Here is a 13,302-nt window from a genome sequence, read left to right on the forward strand (position 1 = left end):
TCACGTACACCAACACCTAGCCCAAGGCCTCCTTTTATATAACTCTGAAACACAGAGTATGAATGCTTGTTTAACTTCCTAACAAATAGTACAGCAGCAGTCCTTCCATTCTGCAAGTCACAAGCACAGATATTGTAATGATTTCATTTAACCATGTTGTGCAGGACTAGTAGCATAATGAATATTGGGAAGAAAAGGAAAGGTGAGACCTGAATGCACTTTGTCAAATTTAATTGAAAATATATTCCTTATTTTTGGGGGTTTTTTGCTAACATTTCAACATGTGAGACATTTTAGACACAACCATTGTAGAACTTCAAGCATTGTCACTATACTAATGCCAATCCTTGATTTTTAAATGAAAAATGCTTGACCTTTTCCAATTGTCATTTTTGCCTTTTATCATACCATCTCTGTTTCAGAATTTTTCTCTTTTTTGTAGTCTCCATCCAAGCCGTCTGCTCCTATGTTTAGTATTTCCAAATTCACACCAAGGTGGGATTGTGCCAAAAGAGATGAAAACAATATCTAGTTTGTTGAGAGGGATTTACAGGTAAGCCTTTTTTTTTTTTTATCTTTTTGTATTACACTGGAAGCAGTTGTGCCATTGCTCGTTGTCTCCTTGGTGCTTGTCTGAGGAGATATCTCTAAGTCCCTACGGCTAACAGCAATAATCTCTGAATATGCCTGCAGTTGTGACTTTGGGGGTCAATTTAGGAAGCAGTGTAGCCTAGGTTGAAGGTATTTATGGGTAGGGGAGGATGTCATCAGTCTATATTTAACAACTTAAGAATGAAGGAGCATTGTGTGGTCCACATACTTGGCACAAGAGGACACTTTGTGTTCAGGGTCATCCACATTGCTTAAACAACGGACATAGGAGACAGAGAGGGGCACAAGGACAGTGAGTGGTATAGAAAAGAAGGAAGACACCAAGACTGAACATCTTTAAGGTGAGTTAGACAGGCAGCTGGAAAAGGAAGTGGGATATTTTTGTCCTACGATTCATTGACAGCCAGAAGACCTCATCTATTTTCCCTTTGAAGAAAGGGTAAGTTGCATCAGGTTACTTTTCCTAGTACCGTAATACTAAAAACAGTATGCTGTTCCAAGAAAGACAGGATATAAATGCATTTCATACCACAAAAACTGTAAATCTGCAAATTGCATTCCGCTGTCAACACATCTGCAGAGGGCTGTTAATTAGCCAGTCTTCACAAAGTGGGGGGAAGCCTCTTTCCTCATGCAGTTCTCTTGAGTGCAGCTTCTTCAGCTTGTTGAACTTCTTAATGGTCTAATCTTTTCATGGCCTCAGTGGATATAGCTTTAAATTACTCTCTAGGGATGACGTGAAGCAAGTTCTCACTTTTTTCAGACATTGCTTACTTTGTCAAACAGAACAGAGGAGTCACCCAAATATCTCCGCTTCTACATTGCTGAATATGAGTTTGGGGAGAACTTCACTCAGAAAGTATACTGTGCTTTTGCGGTTTCCCTCCAGGCACCCAGTATCAAGGCCTACCTACAGAGTATGTCAGCCTGCCTTTGATTGTACTCAAACCAACCTCTTCCTTTGTATCACACCGTCACAAATAAAAGAACTAACCAAAATACAGAAACATGGGAACCAGCTGACCCACCTGTTATCTAACCTTACAATGTTTTCCACAGAGTAATTGAAGAAGATGAGAAGAAATAACACATTATGCTGCAAACACAGGTGCTTTCTGTTGGAATAGTTGAATGAAGCCATCACTCAGGCGCGACCTGATTCTGTTTGTTGGGCACATTCTGCTTTCTCTTCCCCAGAGCAGCCCTGTGATTAATGACAGGCAGGGTGCGGGCAGCGGCATGCCAAACCTTAGCTGATGGATTATTAGGGGCTCGGCAGTCTACAAAAGGTTGATTCATTTAACATGGGACTCCACACACCTTTTTAAGACATCAAAGCTTGAACCACAATTAGATTTTTTTTCTTGTTATTTTTTTTTTTTTTTCAATTTAGCTTGTAAAAAAATACTTTGTTTTTTAAATAGCTGACATATCATAACATTACAAGAGAAGAAAAGGAAATAACTATAAATAAGTTGAATCTTATTTTCCGACCTAAAATTTAATTGAATCTTATTTTCCAATGACACTGGTATTTTTCCACCCATGCCCATTTCAACCCTTTGGCATGTTATTCAAGCAGCATTTAAAAAAAACTGCACAATGAGGTGGATATGCCTTTAACTAAACTGGTCCATGCTCTCGGACTGGTCCATGCTCTCCTACTCCATTGTTGATGCGGCCGTTTGTAGCTGTGGACGTAAAGCCGGGCATACACTGTGTGATATTTTCAATCGTTGCACACAGCCAAAGCTCACACTATATGACAAAACCGCAGGATTTAAATGTTAACAGCTCACGATATATGTTCTCACACTGTGCAACTCAACCCTCTGAGGCGATCTACCTGCTCACACTGTATATCTAAAAACCACATTGGACTCAGCTCCGCAGTGACATGGCGCTACTCTGACTCATCTGTCCGCAAGCCAAATGAGTAGAAGAGGAATATGAAGCTCACTTGAGTGAAACATGCTGCCTTGGCAGTTGGTGCAATTTTGTTTGGTGAAAGCCCTAAAAAGAAAAGGCAACAACGTATTTGGACAAAGACATGGCTGAGCAAACGTGACCATTTCACTCACACCCCTGCCACGCTTCCGTATTTTTTTTTGAGAGGAAGAAGAAGAATCCTTGTTTGCACACGCCCACTAAGCGATATGCCCATGACGGCCGACTGAATCTCAAACATGTTAAATTTTCTCACGATTCCTGATTGGGAGGTGGCCGTGAGTGGATGATTGCCCCTTGTTACCCCCTCTACACTGCACAACACACAATCAGGCTAAAAGGCGGCCAGATCGAAAAATTCTCGCACGACTGCAAAAATCGGACCGAAAATGCAAAAAATCGTACAGTGCATGCCTGGCTTAAGGTCTCTGGTGCCTGCATGGCGGCAATCCCCAAACCCGGTTGGCACCCGGATGTAAGAGATGCCTTCAAGCTGAAGAAGGAGACCTACCTGGCCATGTTGGCTACTAGGACTCTGAAATCAGTTTAGAGGTATCAGCGACCAAGCATGCTGCAGCTCGTGCGGTTGCAGTGGCAAAAACTCGGGTCTGGAAGGAGTTCAGAGAAAGAAGACATCCACTGTGGCCTCAACGGCCTCTACAGCACTGCAAGGCGGTCGGGGACAGTACCCCTGGATTGGAAGACCGGGTCTAGTTGCCTACCTCAGGAGTTGTTTCAGGCACGTCCTAGGAAGTCTTGTGGAAAGCCCAGGACATGCTGGGAGGACTATGTCTCTGAGCTGGCCTGGGGTCACCTTGAGGTCCCCCCAGAGCAGCTGGAGGAGGTGTGTGTGGGTTGGGGAAGTCCCGGAATCTCTGCTAAGACTGCTCCCTCCGCAACCTGGCCCCAGAGGAAGATGTGGGATGGATGGATGGATGGATGGATGGATGGATGGATGGATGGATGGATGGATGGATGGATGGATGGATGGATGGATGGATGGATGGATGGATGGATGGATGGATGGATGGCTGGATGGATGGATGGAATTTAAACAGTAATACTAAATAAGTTTCTTGAGGAAATAAGTGACAATTGCAAATACAGCCAACACATCTAAATACAATGTTAATAGTTGTGATATTTTTATGATTTAACTTTGAGATTTGCAGCTCTATATTTTCCTATTTGTTGAACCAAACAGACAATACCATCAAAATTAAAGAAAAGATATGGATGGATAGATTCATACTGAAATGATGAATACTATACTGATTATGCTAGGTGAAAAGAAAGTTGAACATATTTAAAATAAAGATGCAAGAAAAGCCCAGATACTTTTTGGTGAGCTAAAGTACTTTCAAATTCATCTTAGTGAGATACCCATTGTATCCTACCTGGCACCCACTCATCTACATCTCCCATCCAATCACAGGTGCCATAACCAGAGGTTTACCATGGAAACCAAGATGGTAACAAAGTTTGAGCAAGAGGAGCAGTCATCCAAGATGTCTCAAGGCATGCAGCTTTCTTCTCAGATAAAGAAGCGGACCTTCACTTCCAGGTGAAAAGCTTGTATCAAGATGATTCTTAGACAAAATAAACGGTTTACCTCCAGGATTTCTTATTTTGTTTTGTTAATGCATGCTGTTTCAAAATGATATAGTGAGATCTGCTAAAATAAACATTATTTACTGTAAAGTCAAATTAAACAAAAAACAGGGCAAATATGTAGTCATTCTTAATGTATCCTCAAAGGTTGGTAGTAACTTGTTACATTTACATGATTGACTTTTGGAAAAGAAACTTACTTTTAGGAGTCGTTGTACCTCACCACATGTTTATGTTTAACTGAGTAATAATCTTGTGAGGCCTCTTGTGAGGCTAATTAAGATGTATTTGATGAGTTCTTCATCCTTTCCTAACATAAAGGCATTACTTAATATAAAGATTGGTTTTATATGTTTATATTAATCAGTATTTGGCAACTATTTCTTCTTCCAAAATTTTTATATCTATTTCTAAAAATGTTTACCTTATTTTATGCTTTAAAATAGCAGAATTGGCACATAAGTGTTAGACTAATTGCATACTTTTAAACATTAAATCAGATACTATGAGTGAACTATTACGTACAACTTGAGTAGTCATTTTACCAACTACTGTCGTTGGTCCAGGGAAATTTATTTTAGCTCAGTTAGATATTTCTTTTACAGATACTTTTAATATTTTTCTGAGTGTCAGCTAAGTTTTCTATTTATGCCAATTGATGGATGACGTGTCTCTCCTTGCTCTTAAATGGGGTAAAGGAAATATATGGTTATTTTAAACTATTTTAAAATTTTAAGTTCAATTCCTCTAACACCAAGTTTGTTACAGATCTAGTGTCAAAAAGTTCAAATCCTACGGAGCCCAATCTGCAACTTTAAGAAGTGGAAATTGTAAGACTAGATATCAGGCATTAGAAACTTGTTCTACAAAAAAGTAAACCAATGTTGGATTCATTTTACTACCATTTTTGTTTGACTGTACTCAATACAAAAAATAAAACACAGCAAAAAATAAATAAAAAATGCAAAGCCAAAAAAGTGGCAGCATTTATGCATACCACAGTTTCCTCTGTGTTTCCATAAGGATGTAGTATCTGACTGTGACAGTATTTAACTTACTCAGTTTTTCTCATCATGAATTACACCCTGCACAATGAAAAGTCTTCCTTTCAAATGACATGATGATCTTCATATCAGTGCAGGTACTGTATAGTAAACCTATCCACACATTATCTAGCTAATAATCAGAAAGATGTTATAAATCCAGCACAATTGTGGACTCGAAGGATCCCACTGAGACACTTAAATCAAATTTGCTTCATTTTCAAAGCCTTTACTTCTATAAGTTATTAAGTTAGGCTAACCTAAGGGCCCACAATCTCCCTAGTAGAATAAAGGAGCAATGGACCCACGTTCCTGCCTAGAGTGGATAAAAATATGTAATTATTCCATAAAGCTTAGTTAAGCTTGAACTTGGGGGACATATTCCTCTTAATGTAAAAATGAATTTTTAAGTAGAGAAGATGCTTTGTAATTTTTCCACTACAACATCCTTACTTGGAGTACACATTTTATGTTGATGTTACAACAACTGGGTGAGAGGTTTAAATAAAAAAATGTTATCAAAATTTATATTTTATTTTAATTTACGAGTACTCTATACTTTTCATTGCTTTACAAATTGTTCTGTAATGCAGGCTGACATGAAAACAACAATGAGTGCAGATTGTCCTGTACCCGTCACTTTTTCCTCTTTGTATTTCCTCCTGTCAATGTTTTTAGGAACAAGTTATTGTTAATAAACACATGACTTCACATCCCTAAACCTTTTGTACACAGGTAAAGTCATACGCCAGCTTTACTCGATGCACCTGTGTGTTTATATGCCATGCTCTGTGGGTCTCCCTCTATGTGTATCTAACTGTGGCTATAGCCCGGCCCCAGGCTTTGCACCACTCTCAGAGGGGAGAGTTAAAAAAAGGGAGGAAAAGCAGAAGTTGTTTTCAGAGAACCATGAAATGGGGAAATTTCTGTGTTGGCAAACAAAAGAAAACGAGAAGTCAAATCAATTTGCATTGCAATTCGTAAGATGGCTTGTGTAAAATGATACCTGAGGGTAGATGCTGTATTAGCAGCAACGGTAGATGGGGGTTAGATATACACCTGAGTAAATATACACATCTAGCACATAAACTTTGTATTCTTTAGTAAGTACAGGAGGATTTTTACTATACTTTCTTTCAACATTGTGCTTATTTAACCATGAAAAAAAAACCCCAGAAACTTTAAGCACCCATATGTCCATTTGCAGAGATGGGGGTCCAACACTCATCTCTGAAAACAGTGCAGAGGATTAATGTTGCTGGACATGCTTTGGCTCCCATAATAGACAGTCTATTGTTGGAGAGAACAACTGGTTGTGTTTTTAGTTAATCCCTCTCATGGACATGTGAAGAGCCTGGTATTTTTTGTTTGTTTCATCATGTTAAGGTGATAGTCTGATAGACATGCAAGAACAATTAACAGCTGACAACAGAGCAGTGAAGTAGCTGGAAAGCTACAAAAAAATGTTTGTACAAAAAAAGCACTAATCAATTATCACCACTTTGCTGCAAATTAAATGTCAAAAAGATTCAAAACCCTTGTGTTTATAGCCCTCATTCTTGGTATATGAGTTAACTTACAACCGTAACCACAGTTCCTCATGATTGCAAAAGCTCCCTGAAGACAATGGCATGTGTGTTTGAATAGCAGGGAAGAAAAGGGAAACAGTCACAGAGCTGAAGCAGCTGATAATGGTGATAACATTTCTCACACTCAAGTAAAACAAGACATTCTGTTTTGCAGAACATACAGTACTGTAATGCACCAGGTGAAATACCCTTTCATACAAACATTAACTGCTTGTTTTTAGAACTAGATTCTCTTTGCAGGGCGGTCAAGTTCCTCACACCAAACTCTGCTCACATGCAGCCATTACTGTCATTGGAATATTCAAATTGAATTATTTGATACTATAACTCAATATGGCATAATTCTCGCTTTTTCTTCAAGAGGTTATTCACCACCATCGTAATGACTTTGTTTGCCTCTCTCAAAAATAGTTAGGTACGTACTGTAAGGGAATATTTTATTAATAACATGCCATTTAGTCAAACTTTGTTCTAAACTTGCTTGATATATAAACATAATTGTGCAGAAACCTTGTATCATAGGTTTGTGAAGGTTTTAGTTCATTACCACATACATGACCATTGAGTCCTAGTTTATTACTTCCGTTAAGGAGGTTATGTTTGTACAAGAGTTTGTGTATGTCTGTCTGCCCGTCTGTGTACAAGATAACTTGAAAAGCTTTAATTAAATTTTTACGAGAGGTGTGCCTCATGCTAAGGAACAACCCATTACGTTTTGATGATGATTCAGACCATAATCTGGATACAGAACTTTTTTTTAGGATACTTTAACTTTGTGAGATAGGGATTTATGGAGGAAGCAAGCAGCCCCCCTCCCCTTATACCAGAGGGTGGCAGCAGCAACTATTGACATCTTTAACATTACTCTAAAAGTCATGATATAGATGTGCGAGTTTTAGTTGTAGTGCTTGGAGTGCTTTTATATCTAACTAAACCCAAGGTTAATGTTTCATCTAGAAAAAAGACCAACAATAATTAAGATGAATAAATAAAATGTTATGAAAACAAATGTGAACACAGACAAAATGTTTCGTTTTTGACAAATAAAATCCACCTTGTTCAGGTTTAGCAAAGCGTAAAATCAATTTATTTAAAATAAAGGGTTAAATAAGTTTTTCATAGCTGTTTCTTACAACTGCAACAGGGGTTTATTTCAAAAGACTTTGTAAAAACTGTTCAACTGAAAAAAAAAAAAATATATATAGATTATTGAGGCCCTAAAACACTTAGTGCACTAACTTAACAATACCTAAAATTTAAGTTGTGGGAAAATGAAACAAAACAAATGTCTAAAAATAGCAGATAGGGGATAACTGCTAATCCATTAATGCTGATGACGTGTAGACCGTAAATAATATGTTTTATTTAGTTATGCCTTAAGCACTGAACATGTTAAGGTCATTTTTACAAAACACTACATTTAATGTAAAATGCAGCTGAATTTGAATCAAAAAATTCAATGTAATATTTCTAGATTACTGCATAAAAAAGATGAACCCTTACAAACATACAACCCAAATTTAGGGCTAAACCTGGAGGAGTTGCAGAACAATGAGATGTTAACCAATATCACTATTGTGTAATTTCAAATATGGTTTTAGTTTTCATCTGCTCAAAACTCTAGACTGCTTTTATTGTTCAGCTTGTGTCATCTTTCACACTGTCACTGCCGCAGAACAGCAGGAAGGAAAAAAAATCTTTACTGAGAACAATAGGCCTTCTGAAACAGGGCTTAGTAATATAAAACCTCATTTATATAACATTTACTAACTTTAAGCAGAATGTATCTTAGAGCGTGATTTGTTCAACTGTTTCGAAAGTGAGTGAGTCATGAATTTTCTCTTTCCACACATGGAATAATGGTTTTATAATGCGCAACAGTCAATTTAAATAAAACTGCAGATTATTTTCAACCCTCTATGTCATAATTAGCACATAAATAACAGCAATGACAGAAAATAGCAGAGTGAATTGCTCTAATCTGTTGTGTCATTTGCTAATATACAAAATACATGTTAATTTACCATTATTATTTCTCCCTCATATTCTGGATGTTTTAGTGATGAGGAAGCCTCCTACTCCGATTTTCAGCCCATCATCCCTGCTGATCTGATGTCTATCAAAGAGATCCTGAACATGAAGAATGTATCCCGCCACAGGACTTGGTGAGAAAGATGTTCAGCCATGTTTATATATGGTAGGAATTTTTGAAGATCTCACCCTAGAGTGACAGCATTTGCTCTGCTTCTGTGGACTGTATACACAGTAAGTTTTTCCAGTTACTTTTACAACACAAAGGGTTGAAGGCCCTTCAGGTATTCACTTAAAAAAATTAATTTGCTTGCAACAGTTTTTTGTCTTGTCCTGCAAGAGAGACATTGTCCTCTCATTTATATTTTTTGTCATCAATCACTGCATGGATGCAGCATGGCATAAAAGACTGTACTGTAGCTCTATTAAGGAGGCTTTAACAGCTACCTCCAGCCAGCTTATCTGCATTGTTGGGTTTGGTGTCTCTAATCCTTCCTTTAACAATACTTTATAGGTCCATTATGTGATGTAGGTCTGGTGAGTTTGTTGGAATGTGACCCAATGGTTCGTTTGATTGACCCATCAATCAAATACTGCACTTTGGGCCATGTGGGCTGATGCTATGTACTGGTAGAACAACTGCACAATCAGAAGGCAACAGTGTGGGAGTTGGGGTGGTTCATGTTATAGTGTTGGATACCAAACATAAGCAGCAAGCTTCTGCAGAAAATACCTTTTTTAAATACCGTCTAAGAGTGTCTCTTTTTTCTCTTTAAGGTTACAATTATGAGCATGAAAATGGATACTGTCCTTTAGTCATAGCATTAATTACCATTTGTCCGGTAGAAAATGACATTACTTTTCAAGCTGTTTGCTTTACAAATTTTGTTTTCAATTTCAGTTTCTAAAGTTTTTTTTTAATACTGTCAAGAACCGGGGACAGATGGACCCAGTATTCAAGGAGAGACACTCAGTAGGATAGTTCAAACGTTTATTAAAGCTACAGTATGTAATAATTACAGGGATATACAGTCAGAAATGTAATATATTATACATAACTATGTTATTTATCATCATCTACGAGCTCAGCCTCTTAACCTTAATATTTGCGTTGCCTTAGAATTCGTTATTTATAATTACATAGGAGCGGGTCTCGCAGCCATGGAGGCAGACATCTTTGCGCTACGGCAGCGCAGAGCCAACAAACTAGTGATTGCGAGATCGCCCATTACGCTCGAAAGTAACTACGGCAAGTTGAGAGAGATGAACTGAGACGGTACTGAACAATAGATGGCAGTATTATGCCTGAGAAATACTATCTGTAAAATTATCTATGTAAACAAACCTCATCACTTGAGAAGGTAGTGTAAAGGAAGAAAATATTCTAACATAGTTAACTTTGGAAAAAGATTGGCTTCTGATTCTTCCCTTCCCCAGGTCCACTCGGCGAGCTGCGTTTGGTAATAAAACCAACATTGCGTGTTGACGTCACAGAATTACAGAGTTTAATCCAATATAAGACAATGCATACACTTTAGAAATAAGACAATGCACAAACCTACACCAGAAACTGCAGAACAACAGAGACATACATTCCATTACCTGACATAGGAGGAAAGAAAGCAAAGAGTACAGAGACATCTTTGGAGAGTTGCAAGGGCAAATCTGATCTTTTTCTTCTATTTAGAAAGCTTTATCCTCTTGTATCTAATCCATTCAAAAAGGGGCTGGCCCTCGGTCCTCCAACCAAACGCCATCTCTGACACTGCTAGGGCTTCCCCTTATTTACTGCAAACATCTGGGGTCATTTGCTTCTTTGTTTTAACAAGAAAAGGCGGAAAGCTTGTCCTGGCATCTAGAATTCCTAAAGTCATAAAACACAAGATAAGCTCTCACAGACAGCTTGTGGAATGCGGGGGGCCTCACCATCCCTGGTTGTTTATTCTGGAAGACTTTTGACCTTCTGTAAACCAAGCAGAAATCTCTCCTGCAGGCTTAATTGTTATTCACCCCCCAGGAGATACTCATTTTAAGGCCTCCTGTGCTTTGAATACTTACCCATTAGTAGTTTTAAATCATTAACACAGCCTTGTTCAAAATTAAGAAATATGTTCAAGTGAGAGTGTTTACACATGCCATAAGATTAACTGTAATAAAGTCTAAAAAATAATAATTTTTCTTTAACAGTAGGTGATGCGGGCGTCGTGGAAGACATTTTGTCCCGTAACGCTCGCCGTACTGTTGGTGGGGAGAAGCGGTGGGGGGGAGATGTTCATGTTGCTGCGGTCTGCAGTCTGGACGTTAGATGTCGCAGAAAATTACACACTTAAGCTTTAAATAAAATAAACGTGGACACTGCAGGCGGGGGGGGGGGACCGCCCAATCTCAGACACTCTGTAGTGGGAGAAACACAGGTAAGTGACCACGATCATCTGACAGAAGATTATCTGAGTTGGTCACTTACCTGGTTTAACAATCCAGACCAAGAATGTCCCCAAGTGCTGCAGTCCCAGAGGTCATGCTGGAAGCCGATCCTGGTCAGGGATCCATAACAGACAGGAACAGACACAACAGGCAGGATCCAGATCAGGCAGGAACAGAAACAGGTGGCAGGATCCAGACTTCCAGGCATGCACAGGCTCACAGGAGGGTTCCGAGTCTGACTGGGACCAGAAGCATGACCAGGTGGTCACGCACAGGAGCAGACAGGATCAGGTGCAGACAGGCAGGCTCAGACAGGCAGGCTCAGTGGAAGAGGATAGCCGAGACAGGACGTAGAACCGGAACTTGAAGCAGGACTTTAAACTGGTCTCCTCCCTGGAGCCAGGCTTACTGGATAAAAACTGAACCTCCCCACATATTGAGCCAAAAACCCAGAGGACTCAGCGGGGGAGGAACAGTGGACGATCAGGAGACCAGACAAACACAAAACCCTCTTTCCACTGGCTGCTAGGATCCAGGACACGAACCAAGGAACAAAACTAACAGACAGGCTGACAAAAAGACAAGTAATGATCTGGCACTGAATGCTCAGGCTGAACTGAAAATAACCAACAGGAAACAGGTGAGAGGAATAAATTATAATTGAGGCAGGGAGGGAAAAACGACAGGTGAAAGGAATGAATAATTAAGGGAGAGCAAACAGGCCAGATCATGACAAATACACCCTCGTTCCCTAAAGAAAACTTTGTGAATCCTGTCTTGTCATACTGAAGGACTCTGAGCAATTCAACACCCTTTTGTAAATTTCCTTCCTAGATAATGTGTGAATGTCATAATGTTCTTCCCATGTATCAAATCATCACCATACCCTCCCCACTTTAAATAGCAAAGAAGTGAGGGTCAAGTTCATCTCACGTTTCCCTGCAAGTCAGTAGACTAAGAGCTTTTAAAGTCTCATCCGACAGTGGGAATAAAGGCGTTTTTTCATGTGTCATTCATCCATGTCTATAAGGCCAGCTGGCTTCCTTCAGTTGCTGTTCTAAAGAATGTCACCCCAGCAATAAGCCTTAATCACTCAACTGAGTCATGCAGTGAAAGCTTTGCCTTTATTTTTATGCAGAGAAAAAAAAGAAGGAAGCATTTGCAAGAAAGTACAGAATTATATTACCTGGTTTACATATAAAGAAATACCAAAACTATAAACTCTTTATAAACAAAAAAAAAAAAAGTTTCATGTATTGTGATCCATTTACACAAAATAAATGGCATTATATTATACTAGAAAAACAAAGCACACTGCATTTTCTCCAAGTTTGATTCATTTTAAATTAATTTTTTTTTCCAATAGCTTTTAGGTTACGTGAGAGACTAAATTAAACTGATGTCAAATTATTATACTAGACTGGATAGAAGATGCAGAATTGTTTTTACAATTTTTTATTTAGTTTTATAATAGAGAAGGCCATTATTTATTTTCACTTCCTATTCTAAAAAAAAGTAATTTAATTAATTGTCACTCCCTAATCAAACCATCACTGCCAAAGGTAGAGCTGCTTGTAATGAATGATTAATGTATTTTCAAACACTTGTTTGGCTGGAGACTAGAAAATATAAAATCAATTTCTGCTCATCAAACATGATTCGTGGTGGTCAATAATTTTCATGTCAAGGCAACATCAAATGATGTCAGAAGCGTAGCACAGCTTTAATCAGCCAAGAGAATAACAGGGGTGGTAGCAACGATTTGCTTGCGTCAAGATGACCAGATAGAGCTTATAGGAAATGGCAGAGAATTGTGATTTCAGAGACAAAATGGGTGGACACAGTTGTGATTGCTTTGGTCATACGGTCAATTGGTTGTCTTAGAAATTCCAATTCATAGTAGACTTGTTGCTGGGTCAGGTCATACGACAGGTATGATAATAGGAGGGGTGGCCAAGCAGATTAGCCACAAATGAGGGAACTCCCAGTGGAGATGCATGTGGCTACATCTCAGTTGAAGAGGGTTGGAACATCCTACACTAATA

The 13,302-nt window shown here is 38.7% G+C and overlaps 1 protein-coding gene across 2 annotated transcripts in view; it reads left to right on the forward strand.

Annotated features, from left to right (window-relative positions):
• Positions 1 to 821: 821 nt before the first annotated feature.
• Positions 822 to 13,302, forward strand: part of myom3 (myomesin 3) — a 76,030-nt gene continuing 63,549 nt past the window's right edge. Inside the window, exons 1-3 of one of the 2 annotated variants that reach the window (XM_038276346.1) lie at positions 822 to 1,051; positions 3,995 to 4,123; positions 8,863 to 8,967. In XM_038276346.1, the coding sequence (XP_038132274.1) occupies positions 4,017 to 4,123; positions 8,863 to 8,967 (212 nt within the window). In that variant the 5' untranslated portion in view covers positions 822 to 1,051; positions 3,995 to 4,016. The remainder of the gene's footprint in view (positions 1,052 to 3,994; positions 4,124 to 8,862; positions 8,968 to 13,302) is intronic. The other variant, XM_038276347.1, reaches the window with a different exon arrangement.

Source organism: Cyprinodon tularosa, unplaced genomic scaffold, assembly GCF_016077235.1.
Source record: "Cyprinodon tularosa strain WSP-4 unplaced genomic scaffold, ASM1607723v1 ctg124, whole genome shotgun sequence".
Lineage (NCBI taxonomy): Eukaryota > Metazoa > Chordata > Actinopteri > Cyprinodontiformes > Cyprinodontidae > Cyprinodon > Cyprinodon tularosa.